Source organism: Heptranchias perlo, chromosome 41 (assembly GCF_035084215.1).
Source record: "Heptranchias perlo isolate sHepPer1 chromosome 41, sHepPer1.hap1, whole genome shotgun sequence".
Lineage (NCBI taxonomy): Eukaryota > Metazoa > Chordata > Chondrichthyes > Hexanchiformes > Hexanchidae > Heptranchias > Heptranchias perlo.
The window spans coordinates 12,180,369-12,197,517 of NC_090365.1; the positions used below are offsets into that span (position 1 = coordinate 12,180,369).

A 17,149-nucleotide genomic window follows, 5' to 3' on the forward strand; every position below is an offset into this window, starting at 1 on the left:
TAAGACTGTTCAGTTGTGGATCAGCTTCCTATTCTATATGCTCAAAACGGATAATCTATGGAGACTCCTGGATAGCCTGTGAGCCACACAGTTTAACATTTTCGACACGCATACATACAATCTTGTGCACTTTCTTTCTGGATTTAGGGGATAATAAATCCCTTTTGGTTTTGCAATTATAAAGCACTGTGCAACAGTCATTTGCAGGGAAATGCTTCATGCAATTGAGTTGTGACCTTACAATACTGTTTTAATTACTACAAGCCTGTTGCAGTAATAATCTACAATTGCTTGCCGGAAAAGTCAGTTTTTTAAAGGAATTATTTTGCAATTCAAAAGCAGAATTGTAAAGAAGCTAAAAGCCTTGTATATATTATACAAATATATAATTGTTAGGTTTGACTCATTAATACATCTATATAATATAGTGATATGTTGCTAAATGTTACTAGCTAGATGGGCAAAGAGTATTTATTTTTCAGCAGTCCTAATCGCTATGTCACATAGATCATTGAAGTGTTGGTGTGATAGTCAATGGTGTTTCTATGTTCTGCCTTATAAAGCACTGAGAATGGTGAAAAGGCTGAGAAGGATATGAAAGAAAAAGAAGTACTAGAACACCCAGAAATAGAAGCAGGAGAAAAGGCAGAAGAAGCAGGAGAAAAGGCAGAAGAAGCAGGAGAAAAGGCAGAAGAAGCAGGAAAAAAAGCAGAAGAAGCAGGAAAAAAACCAGAAGAAGAAAAAGAAGAAGCTACACTAGCAAAGAAGGCGAGGAAGAAGGTCAAGCAGGAGAGAAAAAGGGAGGAACCAGAGGCAGTAATGGAGTTCTGGAACGAGTTTGAAAATTACAAGACTAAGCTCTTGGTAAATATAAACACCTCTTAAAGATCTGAAAAGGAATCTGTCAGGAGTCCTGTGTTAAAAATGTTTGGACTGGATCAAAGGCAGACAATCATCCCCTTTGTAACTTTTGTATTAACACAATTTCTGAACAGGGTTTTGAACAGGAGGATTTTTTTTAGTGAGAACTGAACCTTTAATCCTGTGACAAATCTCTGCTACATAAGAATATAAGAAATAGGAGCAGGAGTAGGATATACGGCCCCTTGAGCCTGCTCCGCCATTCAATAAGATCTTCGACCTCAACTCCACTTTCCCACCCGATCCCCATATCCCTTGGTTCCCCTAGTATCCAACAATCTATCGATCTCAGCCTTGAATATACTCAACGACTGAGCATCCACAGCCTTCTGGGGTAGAGAATTCCAAAGATTCACAACTCCCTGAGTGAAGAAATTCCTCCTCATTTCAGTCTTAAATGGCTGACCCCTTATCCTGCGACTATGCCTCCCTAGTTCTAGACTCTCCAGCCAGGGGAAACAACCTCTCAGCATCAACCCTGTCAAGCCCTCTCTTTGATTGTCTTCAAAGCAATTGGTGTTTTTTACAGGAATTGTTCACCAGAAATTATTTCTGATACGGTCTGTTTAATAGAACCATATTAGCCATTTATTAAGAAATGCATTTACAAGCTAACTGTAAGCTTTCCATACGAAAGCATCTGCAGAAACAATTTTCAGGCAATTCCTGATGCTGAATATTATAAAACAGATGTTAGAATAATTCACAACTGTAGACTATTTTGTGTATTCTATTAATAAATATAAACTTTTCTCCCCATTTGGTATATAATTGCTACATTCAGCCTTAAAGGGTGGCAGGTTGTGAAATTGAATTCAATAAGATCTGATAATTTGTGGGCTGGCACCTGAAAAAATGATCATGAAAGCTGCCGGGTTGTTGTAAAAGCCTAACTGCTTGACTCTTAATACCCTCAGGGCAAGTGAAGATGGGGGATAAATGCTGCCTTGCTAGCTTTGCCCATATCCCAAGAATAAAAAGAAGACCACTGCAGAGATGCCAGGTTGAACAGGCACCATATGCACCCTCTGGCCACTGCCTACTGGTACCCATGCCTCCCCATCTGCAAATCTAGGCAGCTACTTTACTGTGACCCCTTGCCAATGCTTGAGAAAGTTACATGAAACAATAATTGAGTTTTGGCAATTGTCAGCCAGCTGTATGCACAGGTCATAAGGGAGATCCTGAGCTGATTCCACTGCCAAATGAGTTCTGCCATCAGAGTCCCCTTTTGGCAATAAACTCAACTCTGTGGCTTGCTGAAATTAAGCTCTGCTCCACAACTACCAGCACTCCCATTTGGTGATCATTCTGCTACCCCTTCACACAGGCATTATCCAACCTTACCCAAATCATTTTGTACATGTTCCATCAGTGACAAAAACATATTAGTGACAACAAATCCTTGTACTGTTTAAGGGCCTTTGCACAGACTACGCATAGATTTCATGAATCACATCGTTCACAGGAAGCGTGGACTTGTCTATGGATGATGACTTTTGTAGACCATAAATTAATTACGCTATTGGGAAGTAGCCCAAACAAGGAATATAACAAAAAAACCAAGTAGCCAGTAAATGTATTGTTCAAACCCAGACATAAGTCCATGACAGAAGCGACTAAAATTGTGTTACCACTACCAACTTTGTTGTCCCAACTGTAGAGTTCCAATTTATTCAACAATATGCATGTTAAACTGGAGTTCTTTCATTATCTAAATGAAAAACCAGTGATGAATTTAGTTTAGATGCAAAGTATAATTACATGTAACTGTGTGGCATGAAATAAACAACATCTTCTTTATATCTTCTTACTTCAGAATTATTTGTCAAGGAATTTCTACAACCTGCGCTTCCTGGCTCTGTTTGTGGCATTTGCAATCAACTTTATCCTCCTCTTTTATAAGGTAAGTTTAGTTTATCTGAACAAAGGTATACCTTTACTGAAGTCCACTTCATAACAAATGAATGTAAGGGCCTGGAGTTTCCTCCTTGGGAGCAACTCAAAGGTTGCACCCAAAATTACGCCCGAAGCTGTGCCCATTTTGCTGATGTCAAGTTACACCCAAGTATCCTCCCAATCTCATTACTATCTGAGGCTGAACCAGATTATTCGCAACCTCAGCGTCCTATTTGACCCTGAGCTGAGCTTCCGACCCCTTACCCACTCCATCACCAAGACTGCCCACTTGCGTCTCCGTAATAACGCCCATCTCCGTCCCTGCCTTAGCCCATTAACTGCTGAAACCCTCATCCATGCCTTTGTTACCTCCAAATTTGACTATTCCAATGCTCTCTTGGCCAACTGTCCACTCTCCGTGAACTTCAGCTCCACTAAAACTCTCTCGCACCAAGTCCCGTTCGCCCATCACCCCTGTGCTTGCTGGCCTACATTGGCTCCCAGTCCGGTAAAACTTTGATTTTAAAATTATCATCCTTGTGTTCAAATCGCCCCTACCTATCTCTGTAACCTCTTCCAGCCCTACAACTCACCGAGATCTCTGGGCTCCTCCAATTCTGGCCTCTTGTGCATCCCCGATTTCCATCGCCCCACCTTTAGCGGCTGTGTCTTCAGCTAGCTGCCTAGGTCCTAAGTTCTGGAATTCCCTCCCTAAACCTCTCCGCCTCTCTACCTCTCCTCCTTTAAGGCGCTTTTTAAAATCTACCTCTTTGACCAAGATTTTGGTCACCTGTTCTGATATCTCCTTATGTGGCTCAGTGTCAAATTTTGTTTGATAACGCTCCTGTGAAGCACCTTGGGACGTTTTACTATGTTAAAGACGCAATATAAATGCAAGTTGTTGGTGTTGTTGAATGCGCCCAAACGTGAAATGGGCGTGAATCAGCATAAACAATCAGGGCCCAAGAAAACGCCAAATGCATACTAGTATAATTCCCTCTTCTGGTATCCAGTGTCCGCATGTGGGCCACCCACTCTTTGGGTTTTTACAGATCCATTTTATCTTGTATCAGTATCTTGTCCTGTGCGTTCCAATTGTAACCTTTTAATATATCATTTTGACAAGTGTCAGCTTGGCTCAATAGTAGCCACTAAGTCAAAAGGCTGTGTTCAAGCCCCTCTCAAGCACGTGATCTGGGTTGACATTTATGTGTAGAACTAAGGAAGTGCCTCATTGTCACAGACGCCATCTTTCGAATGGAACGTTAAACCAAAACTCTGTCTGCCTGTTCAGGTGGATATAAACAATCCTACGGTACAAGAACAGGGGAGTTCTCCCAATGTTCTGGCCAACATTTCTCTTTCAACTAACACCATCAAAATAGATTTGCCTACATTACAATGGCGGCTATGCTTCAAAAGTACTTAATTGACTGGAATGCACTTTGGGACATCCTGAAGACTGAAAGGTGTTAAATAAATGCAAATCTTCTTTATAAAATGTGCATCGTAAGGATACATGACTGACAAATTAACATTGATACTTTCTTCCTTTAATCTTCTTACTAAATTAAACATATTATCATACTACACTGTTGATGCCTGTTGAAAAATAGCCAGTGATAGATCTGGCTGGCTTTTTCACATAGCCTGACTAAGTAAATCTTAAGAGTTTGACAAGTAGTTGTTAAATTATCATTTTGCTGTGTGTCAGGTGTCAGTGCTTGACGATGAAGAAGACTTTGAAGTATCAGGCTTTGAGGATGAAACAGGAAGCTTTGGCTTTGGAAATGGCAATGGCAATGGCAATGGCAATGGAGATGAAGAGGAGGAGGAGGAGGATGAAGACTCATTGGTTTATTTTGTCCTTGAAGAGAGTACAGGTTATATGGCGCCAACATTGAAAACCCTCTCCATTCTTCACACACTCATCTCCTTCCTCTGCATTATCGGCTACAACTACTTAAAGGTACGGACAAACATTTAAAAGTAAAGCCAATCTTCTAGAGATTATTTTCCAGCACTGACAACACTCATGATTCACCCACAAGTTAGACAATGGATAATTTTGTAATGCTTTTAATTCATGAGAAAGTTTGTCATTTCAGATTTTTCAGTGTGACATTAACATTTTAGCAGCTACTTTGACAATGGCGCACTGAGATTTTAATAGAGTTCTTTGGGCCGGATTATGCTGTGAGGCCAACAGTGCTTACCTTTGTGCTCAAATCAGACAGCAAGCGCACATGCGCAGTTAAACGTGAGAATCCAGAAGTTGCTGTCCAAGATGTGCTACCCCTCCTCAAGCTGCGCGAAAACGTCATCTCGCCGTCTGACTTCCCATTCAAACGTATTGAAAGACATGAAGTTCCTGTACTGACTTGTAGATACGGATTAAACTTGCCACAAAAAGTTAGGGCTTGTCCATTCCAGTCTCCCAGCAATTTATATAGAGAAATCACATCCCCTTTTTTTGGGCAGTTAAATCATAACATCCAGACTGAATGAGGGGGTTTAATATTTGTCAACAAAATAAAGCTGTTTCTATTTACATCCTTTGAAAACTCCTGGGTCCGGAATTTGTTGCAATATTGACAACGATCGCCAGTGCTCCCTGATCCTCCAATGGTGAAATTTACTCCATAATTAGCTGAAAAACTGATTAGAATATGCCGCAGTGAGGATAGAGGCGAGTCAGAAGCGGCGCAGCCAATGTCCGATCCACATCCAAAGTACCGGGAATGTACATAGAACAGGTTATTTAACCTTTCCATAAAAGTCACGGTCCGTTATCTTTAACAGGTTTTAACTTTAATATTTATTGAAGATTATTGCCTTTTGAGTTGGTTATTTAATAATTGTGTATAATAACAATCCATTCTTTATCATAACAAATGAAAAAAACTATTACTGTATGAATAAAACTCCTGACGCTTTCAAAGCAAAGTGGGTGAACAGCTTAGAAAATGCCCACCGCCTGTAAGATCGATTTAGAAATGAACATTGTTAATGTTATCAATTGTTAGTTAAATAATCACTGCCTGTCAGAACTTTAATTTCCTGAAGCTCAATAGGATGCTTCTGATTTAAGCTTTAGATGAATTTTAGACACTGACTGCGGAGTGACAGCAGTTGACCACAATTACTACCTAATATTGGAGCATTTCTAGTCACTTATCTGTATGTCACTATGACTTGGAATGTCCATGGCCACTATATATAAACTTTCAACGAGTTCAAAACTATCAAGAAAGGGTCATTTCTACAGTCTCCTATATTATGCCTAGTAATTCAGCATAGCTCCAATCTTCTGATTCATATTTTGTAGTCCTAGCCGAAATTGGGGAAGGAATTCCAGGAGACACATCTTCGGCTGGTTTAGATTGGGATTTTATGTATTTCTGTTGTGTTAACTACATGCTTTGCTTTGTGATGGACCTCTACTTTTTTGCATTTTGCTTATGTAGAATCAATCCAACACTAAAATATCACTTTGGAAATATGCTAGCAACTGAAATTGCATATTCATTAACGACGAAAAACAAACACAGGGCTATAAATTGGGACCCATGAGCGTAGGTTTGTCTCCCGAACTGTGTGCGATCCCTAGCCATATTTTATTACTGGTTGCATGCTTAGCGCACAAGCTCAGTAAATATTAATGTAAAGATAATATCGGTCAGAGGAGAATGCCTGGCTGTCAAAACACTTATTTTATTACTTAATTGAGTTTTAATATTTCAATGAAGTTCCTAGGACAAGTCAGTAAAAATATTACCCTCCGGCAACCTGCTGAGCAATTGAATACTTCACTGATTCTGAGCCCTCCAGCGCCATTCTGTAATGGTCTAAGTGGCTGTGTGATCACAGTGGCGGTAATTCAGCAAACCTGATCTTGCCATTGATTTTAATGGGGGCAGAGCTATGATAGTTAGCTGTTCAACTTTTTCAGTGAGGGTCTCTGTAGAGCAGCCCAAAAGTCCCAGTGAGTTGGGATGGAGTATAAGTATGTAATGTAATAAGCCATAATTTCCTGGAATTTCTGCACCATAATAATGGAGCACACCATAGATGCACCATTGGTATGGTGCAAGTTTACAGCAAATTCAAGCCCACAGTTTATAGGTTTCTGATTTTGTAAGTATCACGGCTTGAGTACTTTTTAAAAACAATTGCTCCAAAATGGTTGAAGTAAAATATTGTTGGCAACTTTGGATTCATGTTATCAGGCTAAACAAGTAATTTATAATAAAAAAAGCAGAAAATGCTGGAAATACACAGCTGGTCAGGCAGCCTCTGTAGAGATAGAAATAGTTAATGTTTCAGGTCGATGACCTTTTGTCGATTTATAATGTTGCTATTTGCTGATCTAATCATCCAAAAGTTATGAATTTCAACTTAAATCATTAAATTAAGATGTAATGCCTTTTATTTTCTAAATGTCTTTAGGTTCCTTTGGTCATCTTTAAACGAGAGAAGGAGCTTGCCAGGAAATTGGAATTTGATGGTTTATATATCACAGAGCAGCCTGCAGATGATGATATTAAAGGACAGTGGGATCGGCTGGTTCTCAATACTCCGTAAGTGTGAAGACGCTCCAAATTTTGCTGCAGTTCTACAAAAATGGCCAAAACGCATGAATTTACAGTCAAACAACAGAATTCTTTTGACCTTCAACTAGTTGCTGGTTATATAAGAGTTGTGTAAGGATGTACTTATACAGGCTAATATTCTGAATGCACACTGTTGCGTATGTTCTTTAATCCCAGACGCACGTTGATTGCAATGGATGGAAAGTTGTGGCAGTCTGAATACGATTTCTCAATATGCATGGCTGGCAGACATGGTTCACCGCTGGCAATGCATTATCGGAAAATGGGCTCTAAAATGTCACTTTCCACTTTGCAGTGATGAACAAATGGCCAGTATAACTCCGGTCAGCTCAGTGCAACAGTGTGAGACCTTGTGGGGAAGGCCGCTTTACATCACTTGGACTTGACACCTCATAGATTATAACTCTAGTGCAGTGTCAAACCAGGTTTACAATTGTAAACAATTTTACAACACCAAGTTATAGTCCAGCAATTTTATTTTAAATTCACAAGCTTTCGGAGGCTACCTCCTTCCTCAGGTGAACGATGTGGACAAACCAGGTTTAAACAGTGCTCAGGGTCCGTTAGGTCTCCTGGGCGTTTTATAAACTTAAGCTGTTCCACTCATACTATCTATATATTTAAGATTTGCTGTCCAGGAGCAGAGCTCTGCACATGTGCATTGATCTTTCCTGGCGAATGTCACGGATTGATATCTACAGTATAAACACAGCCTGAAATAGCAGCTCCGTAATTAGCACGTTACCAGCTGGTACACAGAGTTTTTCTCTTTTGTTCACTTTCAAAGGCAAACAGGATACTGCCTGTCATCCATCCAGTTACCTGGGGCTACAGTCCTTTAGAAAATTCCCACTCTCAGCAGTCAGATGATTACTTCTACCTTCATCTCCACCCCATGCTAATTTTATATATCGTGTTGGTCTAAACTTCACCATCAATTCTTTTTCACCCTTCCTCGACGGCAGTTCTAAGTTGTATCCCATACATTTGCTAAATATATATGTTCTGGTAGGATCAAGTCCACCTTCACATTAACGAGATTTTCTTTTGTCATCTTCTGTAGGTCATTCCCAAATAACTACTGGGACAAGTTCGTCAAAAGAAAGGTATACATGTGTTTCTGGAGGAAAATCACAAATATATCATAAAATATGCTTGTCTTTTTCACAGAAAACTAGACTGCTGTTTCTCATCACAGTTTTTACAGTTTTGAGTAGTTCTGATCAATTTCAATTTGGCAGTGAAAAACTGATCTTAAATGGAATGTTATGTTGGCATTCTATATTTGTGATACTTTGATTCGAAGGGTTAAATTATGAGGAGAGATTACACAAACTAGGGTTGTATTCCCTGGAATTTAGAAGACTAAGAGATGATTTGATCAAAGTTTTCAAGTAGAGGCAGAAACCCTCAACTCATTAAAAAAGTACCTGGATGTGTACCTGAAGTGCCTTGACCTACAAGGCTATGGACCAAGTGCTGGAAAGTGGGATTAGCCTGGGTGGCTCATTTTCAGCCAGCACGGACACCATAGGCTGAATGGCCTCCTTCTGCGCCGTAAATTTTCTATGATTCTAAGATATTAAGTGGAGCTGATAGGGTAGATAGCGAGAAACTATTTCTGCTAGTTGGGGAGTCTAGGACTAGGGGACATAGCCTAAAAACTAGAGCCAGGACTTTCAGGAGTGAAGTTAGGAAACATATCTACATGCAAAGAGTGGTAGAAGTTTGGAACTCTCTTCCACAAACGGCAGTTGATGCTAGCTGAATTGTTAATTTTAAATCTTGAGATTGATAGATTTTTGTTAACCAAAGGTATTAAGGGATATGGGGCTACGGCGGGCATATGGAGTTAGGTCACAGATCAGCCATGATCTCATTGAATGGCGGAACAGGCTTGAGAGGCTAAATGGCCTACTTATGTTCCTATGTTGTGGCAGGTTATTTGGTATTCTGTGTATACCATGAGATAACTGTAACAAGTGTATAACAAAGTATTGAAAATTATATGCTAAATCTCATTACAGCAAAGAATTTTAGGAACAAATGTTGAAACAACAACGTGAGCTTTAATACCTTTTCCTACATTCCCAGGTGTTAGATAAGTATGGTGATATTTATGGGAGGGAGCGTATCGCAGAGCTCCTGGGAATGGATATGAGTGCCTTGGATGTCACTGTGCCTCAGGAGAAGAAACCCACGACTGACAACTCTGTTCTCTCGTGGTTAGTGCCTGCCTTTGTTTTGCAATGACTATCACAATGTGACAAACAATGTTATCCACTCAATGGTTTTGTTCTGATGCTGTCAAAAAGCTGTTCTGATTATGTAATCGAATATATGAAATCCAAACTACGTTCATACAGTTGGATTCTGCTACTACACTATCAGGTTATCCTGTTACATACTGTACTATCAGATGTAACAATGATTAAATTATTACAAAAATGTCTTATGAAATTGTCCAGATGCCACACAAAGAAATTCTTTATAGTTTCTCTATTTTGTGAATGATTAATTTTGTGCATGTTTGAATAGTAGAAGGCTCTTTAATTTCAAGTGCCAAAATAAAAGTGTGACTGCTCTGACTGAAGTAAAAATGAGAAAATACATTACATTACACCCAAAACATGAGCCCACTTTTTTCTTCCAGATACTGACACGCATACTTGTGCGTTTCCAACATTTCCTACTTTTAATCTTTCTTTCACTTTGGTTATAGGATCACATCCTTGGACATCAAGTACCAGATTTGGAAGTTTGGGGTGATATTCACTGACAATGTAAGTAGATACAAACACTCTGCACATTTTTAATTTGTAAAATGAAACAGAAAGAAAATGTTTTCAACAAAACTCTTTTTTTTATCCTTAATGGATTTGTTTGGATGGAAAGCAAAGCATCAATTAATTGTGAAAGATAGGGGACACCCTTGTGAAGGCTTGCCAAGCAGAGCCTTTACTTTGTCTAAATTATACATACCAGGATGAAGTGTACAGAATTGCATGAAAAAAGGGGAAGATAAGTTTGGCGACTACTTATTATTCAAAGTACTTTCTCATTTTATAGAAGAAAATCTTAACCTAGAGAATTTTGACTGGTGTTTTTTTAAAGGGTCAGTTTTATTTAAATAAGATACCAGCCTTTATTAATGACTTGTTCTCCAGGTTGGTTTGGAGTAATTTGGTTTGGAATTTTAATGACTTTTGTTTTGTTTTCTTCAGTCCTTCCTGTATCTATGCTGGTACATGGTCATGTCTGTCCTTGGTCATTACAACAACTTCTTCTTTGCTGCTCACCTGCTGGATATTGCTATGGGTGTCAAGACCCTTCGCACCATCCTGTCCTCTGTAACTCACAATGGCAAACAGGTAGGGTTACAACACCTTGCTTCCTATTAACTGAAATGCTATTCAGATTAAAGATATACAAAACTCTTTAGCTGCCTAAGAAAGAGCCACTTATGCCCTTTGTGTCCCAATAAAAATGTTGATTTCTCCCAGTGTATTGCTTTAAGCATATGTTTTCCTTGTTCTCTGTAGCTGATGATGACTGTGGGCCTGCTGGCTGTTGTCGTGTACCTATACACAGTTGTGGCCTTCAACTTCTTCCGCAAATTTTATAACAAGAGTGAAGATGAAGATGAGCCAGATATGAAGTGCGATGATATGATGACTGTAAGTTTTCTAAGTTTATTTATATTAAAAATTACATAGAATTTAACAGCACATTAACAGGCCATTCAGCCCCACTGGTCTATGCCAGTGTTTATGCTTCACACAAGCCTCCTCCCACCCTACTTCACCTCACCCTATCAACATAAACTTCTATTACTTTCTCCCTCATGTACTTATCTAGCTTCCCCTTAAAAGCATCCATGCTATTCGCCTCAACCACTCCATGTGGCATCAAGTTCCACATTCTTACCACACTGAGTAAAGAAGTTTCTCCTGAATTCCTTATTGGATTCATTAGTGACTATCTTATATTTATGGCCTCTAATTTTGGACTTCCCCGCAAGTGGAAACATCTTCTCTATGTGTACCCTATCAAACCTTTTCATAATTCTAATGACCTAAAAAGGTTCCTTGTTGAATAGCACTTACAGTTAACATTGATTACATCAAATTGTCTTCCAGATTAATTTTCACTTTTCTTCAAATAATTTTTTTTTTCACATTTTAAGGTCCTCCTCACTATTTGATGACCGAAACAGTTTGCAGGTGACTTGGCTTATTAGCAGGTCTCTGTCAATGCAGATCTTGAGCCAGCCACTATAAGGCGTGCAGGAGTAGTGACCAGTCTTGTTTCACCCATTTTGAGGAAGTGCATTGGTGTTTCCCGATGATGGCACAGCCAAGATCAAAACCACATTTTACCTTAAATGAAAACAGAACATGCTGTATTTGCACAACAGCTAGGTTCACATCTGGAACAGAAGAGACGGGTTAATGTTTCTGGGCACCATTCCGCAGAGCAGTTCTAGCAATCTGCCGTACAGTGAATTAGTAGCACCAACCTAAAACAGGCAGAAGCTCAATTTGGATATTAACTTGGAGGCGTGGACATCCTGCATGCCATTTCCCAATGTCCTGGTATTAGGGTGTCCATTGTTAATTATGACCATGTGAACAGGGCATTCAGGGTTGATAGGCAGTGTTAATTATGTGTAAGTTCATTTAAAGGACATAGTCATGTAAAGGTCAGTGCATTTCAGCCACTTCTTGACTGTTTGTCATTTTTTGTTTTGTTTTCCTCTGCTGGCACCTAGGTTCTCACAAGCCTTTGTGCCAATTGTTTTCATATGGTTTTTGCCCCTGACACTATTACTGCTATCAATGGGTTTCTGCTATCTGAGACATTTGGAAAAAGAGGAGGACCAAGGGAAGGATGTCAGGCAGGTCAGGATCCACAAGAGATGCTCTCTACCCACCCACCTGTGGACAGAAGTGCACACACCTTGCTTTGGCAGACGATTTGTATAACCAGCAGCTCTTATTCCCAAAGGACATCGGAACAGCAGACCTGATGGCATCACTAAAATATGTAAATGCCTGACTAACCTTAATCTTGGATGCTTCCTTTATAGAGTCGGTGGCAGTACATGAAAGAAGGCGCGTCAGGGTGATCAAGAGCTAGTGAACTCTCATTGGCTGCATCCACCCAGATGCTATCAAACATATCTGCAGATCTTGGCACACCAACAACTGTGAAGAATTGTCTTCAAAGGGTGTGGGTCATGAGACAACCGGTTGCAGAATTGTGCCATCTGCTGTAAGAGAACCTGCAGCTACCATGCAGCACGAGATTGGCACATCTAATGACAGTAATGGTCAACTATGGCCTGAGCCTCACTTTCACCTCCTTAGAGGCATGCTGCAATGCTAATCAATGGGCATGGTGGAGTGTCACAAAAAGCACCATTCTTGCAACCACTGATGCTGCACCACTTCCATTTCCATAACTATGAAACATGGGGTCAGGTGCTGGGCTGCACTATTAGTTGCCAACAGACTAATCCCTATTCCTTGCATTTCCTTTCCCTTCATTTTTGCTGGTTACTTCTTAGTCTAAACTACAGCGCCACCCAACTACCTTGCCAGCTTACTCACACATGCATAGAAAAAATTGATGAATGAAGTACCTTGTGAATGCAAAAAAAGAAGTGTGAAGAATTCAGATGGGTTTATTACAAATTAGAGATCTTAGAAGCTGCAAGGAAATTGAAAATAACCTTTTTCACTTACTTAGTTACCAGATAGAAATAGATTTTTTTTTGGTCACAGAAATACAGCATGCTAGGTTTTCTGGTATAGGTGGATTTTACACCCAAAGTCTGCTACTAACATGATTTGATCAGCCCAGACTGATGAGGTGAAAGTCTCTTCTGTGCATAATAATAGCAGTCCCATGTAAAATGAGTTTGGACAATTTTAGTCCAGCTCCAAGTGGGCTTGGGGCCTACAGTACAAAACTGCCCCATACTTGGTACTAAATGGCAATTGTCACTCAGATGGCTAGTATGAGAAATGGGAACAAAATGCTACATTGGTAATGGGGTACTCTTCTCGAGTTGGGTGTGAGGCACGTTATTGAGGCAGAGCTTTACGCTGGGAGTGCTTGATGCTGAAATAAAAGTGCCTGAAAATAGAATTGTTCTATTCCTCTAGCAGTAACATTGTGTATGGTAACTTAGTGGTTATCCTACTGGGTTGGCAATCGAGAGGTTCAAATCCCACCTTGGCAAGTTATGAAATTGAATTCAATAAATTTAGTAATTCACACCAGAAAAAATGACCATGAAAGCTGTCATATTGTTCTAAAACTAATATCCTTCATGCAAAGGGCCTACCACCCCTATCTGGTCTGGCCTACGTGACTCCAGTCCCACACTATGTGGTTGACTCTTTATGCCCTTAGGGCAAATAGGGATAGCCAATAAATACTGTCTTGCCAGTGATGCCCATGGAACAAGATTTTATTTTTTAAATGCTATGCTTTGATGAGTTTATTTTTTTTCTTAAAACAAGCAAAGAGTAAACAGGGAAGGCTGGAGGTGCTTGAGTGGTATGGTGCAAGATGGGATTGGGCGCAGTTTTTGTTTTAATTCACAGATTTACTTGATGTAAACTAAATGCAAGTTCTTTCCATGTGGCAGTGAATTAATACCAATGGATCTTAGTAGTAAGAATAATAATTACCTTTTTAGAATCATAGAATGGTTACGGTATAGAAGAAGGCCATTCAGCCCAATGGGCCTGTGCCAGATCTCTGCAAGAGCAATCCTGCTAGTACCACTCCCCCACTCTTTCCCTGTAGCCCTGCAAATTTTTCTCCTCTGGGTACCTATCTAATTCCTTTTTGAACAATTGACCCTGCTTCCACCAACCTTTCAGGCAGTGCATTCCAAATCCTAACCACTCGCTGCATAAAAAAGTTTTTCCTCATGTCACCTTTGGTTCTTTTGCCAATCACCTTAAACCTGTGTCCTCTGGTTCGCGACCCTTCCACCAGTGATAACTGTTTTTCTTTATTTACTTTGTCTAGACCCTTCATGATTTGAACACCTCTATTAAATCTCCTCTCAACCTTACCTGCTCTAAGGAGAATAATCCCAGCTTTTCCAGTCTATCCACGTAACTGAGGTCCCTCGTCCCTGGAACCATTCTAGTAAATCTTTTCTGCACTCTCTCTAAGGCCTTTGCATCCTTCCTAAAGTGGGGTGCCCAGAATTGGATACAATACTCCAATTGTGGCCGAACCAGTGTTTTGTAAAGGTTCAACATAATTTCCTTGCTTTTATACTCTATGCCTCTATTTATAAAGCCCAGGATCCCATGTGCTTTCTCAACCTGTCCTACCACCTTCAACGACCTGTGTACATATCTCTCTGTCCTGCACCCCCTTTAGAGTTGTACCCTTTAGTTTATATTGCCTCTCTTCATTCTTCCTACCAAAATGTATCACCTCACACTTCTCAGCGTTTTGTCTCCATGGTAGCATCTACAGGCAATTGGTGTACATTACAGCTGTAAACTAGATCACATGTTTGTACTACATTACAGCTAACGCAGATACTTTGTACTGGCACATTGTGTGCACCATTCAAGCCTGTAGGATACTCATTGTCAAAGTTGGCACCAGTATCCTTGTTGCATACATATCGTGTACCAGCTGTATAGCATTTATACAGGGTCCTTACATCAAAATTGTAAGGACGTCCAGGAAACCCATTGGTATGATTTCCCGGACTTCCTTACAATTTTGACATAAGGACGTCCTTATTTTTTGTTGGTTTCCCGTCCGACTGACCGGCTGATTGACAGGCTGGTCTAAATCGGACAGGAGACCAGCCAGGGAGAGGACATCTGCAGGTAAGTCTTTGTTTGCATGGAAGGGGGGGAATGGGGAGGACACGGGTGGGCATATGTGGGCACGTGAGTCGCGAGTCATGGGGAATGGGTTCGGGGTCAGTCACGGGGGGGCCGGGATCAGGAGTCATCGGGAGGGTCCACGATCGTTGAGGGGAAGGGTCAGAGGGAGGCAGGTCGGGGGTTGGAGGGGGGGGGTCATGGTCGGGGGTCCGTGATCGGGGGTGGGGAGGGGTGGGGGGTCAGTGCAGGTAGGCTTGTTGGGCCTGTGTGAAGCACTCCTGCTCCTCCAGGCCCACAAACTGTGCCTTTCTAGGCATTTACCTGCAGTCTCAGGCCGCCTTGCCTCCTTTCATGAGGCATAAAACAGAATCATAGAAAATTTATGGCACAGAAGGAGACTGTTCGGCCCATCATGTCCGCGCCAGCTGAGAAACGAGCCACCCAGCCTAATCCCACTTTACTGCATTTGGTCCGAAGCCCTGCAGGTCATGGCTCTTCGGGTGCACATCCAGATATTTTTTAAATGAGTTGAGGGTTTCTGTCTCTACCACCCTCTCAGGCAGTGAGTTCCAGACCCCCACCACCCTCTGGTTGAAAAAAAATTTCCTAATTTCCGCTCTAATCCTTCTACCAATCACTTTAAATCTATGCCCCCTGGTTATTGACCCCACCGCTAAGGGAAATAGGTCCTTCCTATCCACTCTATTTAGGCCCCTCATAATTTTGTACACCTCAATCAAATCACCCCTCAGCCTCCTCTGTTCCAAAGAAAACAACCCCAGCCTATCCAATCTGTCATCAAAGCTAAAATTCTCCAGTCCTGGCAACATCCTCATAAATCTCCTCTGCAGCCTCTCTAGTGCAATTACATCCTTCCTGTAATGTGGTGACCAGAACTGTGCGCAGTACTCAAGCTGTGGCCTAACTAGTGTTTTATACAATTCCAGCATAACATCCCTGCTTTTATATTCTATGCCTCGGCTAATAAAGGAAAGCATTCCCTATGCCTTCTTAACCACCTTATCTACCTGCTACCTTCAGGGATCTATGGACATGCAATCCAAGGTCCCTCACTTCCTTTACACCTCTCAGTATCTTCCCATTTATCATGTATTCCCTTGCCTTGTTTGCTCACCCCAAATGCATTACCTCACACTTCTCCGGATTGAACTCTATTTGCCACTTTTCTGCCCATCTGACCAGTCCATTAATATCTTCCTGCAGTCTACAGCTTTCACCCTCACTATCAACCACCCGGCCTATCTTTGTGTCATCCGCAAATTTCTTAATCATGCCCCTACGTTTAAGTCCAAATCGTTAATGTATACCACAAAAAGCAAAGGACCTAGTACTGAGCCCTGCGGCACCCCACCGAAAACAGTCTTCCAGTCGCAAAAACACCCGTTGACTATTACCCTTTGCTTCCTGCCACTGAGCCAATTTTGGATTCAATTTATCACATTCCCTTGGATCCCATGGGCCTTTACTTTTTTGACCAATCTGCCATGTGGGACCTTGTCAAAAGCCTTGCTAAAATCCATGTAGACTACATCAATTGCGCTACCCTCATCGATCCTCCTGGTCACCTCCTCGAAAAATTCAATTAAGTTAGTCAGACACGACCTCCCCATAACAAATCCGCGCTGACTGTCCTTGATTAGTCCGTGCCTTTCTAAATGACAGTTTATCCTGTCCCTCAGAATTGATTCCAATAATTTGCCCACCACCGAGGTTAAGCTGACTGGCCTGTAATTACTCGGTCTATCCCCCGCTCCCTTTTTTAAACAACAGTACAACGTTAGCAATCCTCCAATCCGCCGGCACTACGCCTGTATCCAGTGA

The 17,149-nt window shown here is 41.0% G+C and overlaps 1 protein-coding gene across 8 annotated transcripts in view; it reads left to right on the forward strand.

Annotated features, from left to right (window-relative positions):
• LOC137306054 (ryanodine receptor 1-like) overlaps positions 1-17,149 on the forward strand; it is a 332,570-nt gene that overhangs the window by 298,319 nt on the left and 17,102 nt on the right. For all 8 annotated transcript variants that reach the window (XM_067975094.1, XM_067975097.1, XM_067975096.1 and 5 more), the window contains 9 exons: positions 564-864; positions 2,741-2,827; positions 4,535-4,789; positions 7,270-7,400; positions 8,497-8,539; positions 9,528-9,658; positions 10,156-10,216; positions 10,658-10,804; positions 10,976-11,110. In XM_067975094.1, the coding sequence (XP_067831195.1) occupies positions 564-864; positions 2,741-2,827; positions 4,535-4,789; positions 7,270-7,400; positions 8,497-8,539; positions 9,528-9,658; positions 10,156-10,216; positions 10,658-10,804; positions 10,976-11,110 (1,291 nt within the window). The remainder of the gene's footprint in view (positions 1-563; positions 865-2,740; positions 2,828-4,534; positions 4,790-7,269; positions 7,401-8,496; positions 8,540-9,527; positions 9,659-10,155; positions 10,217-10,657; positions 10,805-10,975; positions 11,111-17,149) is intronic.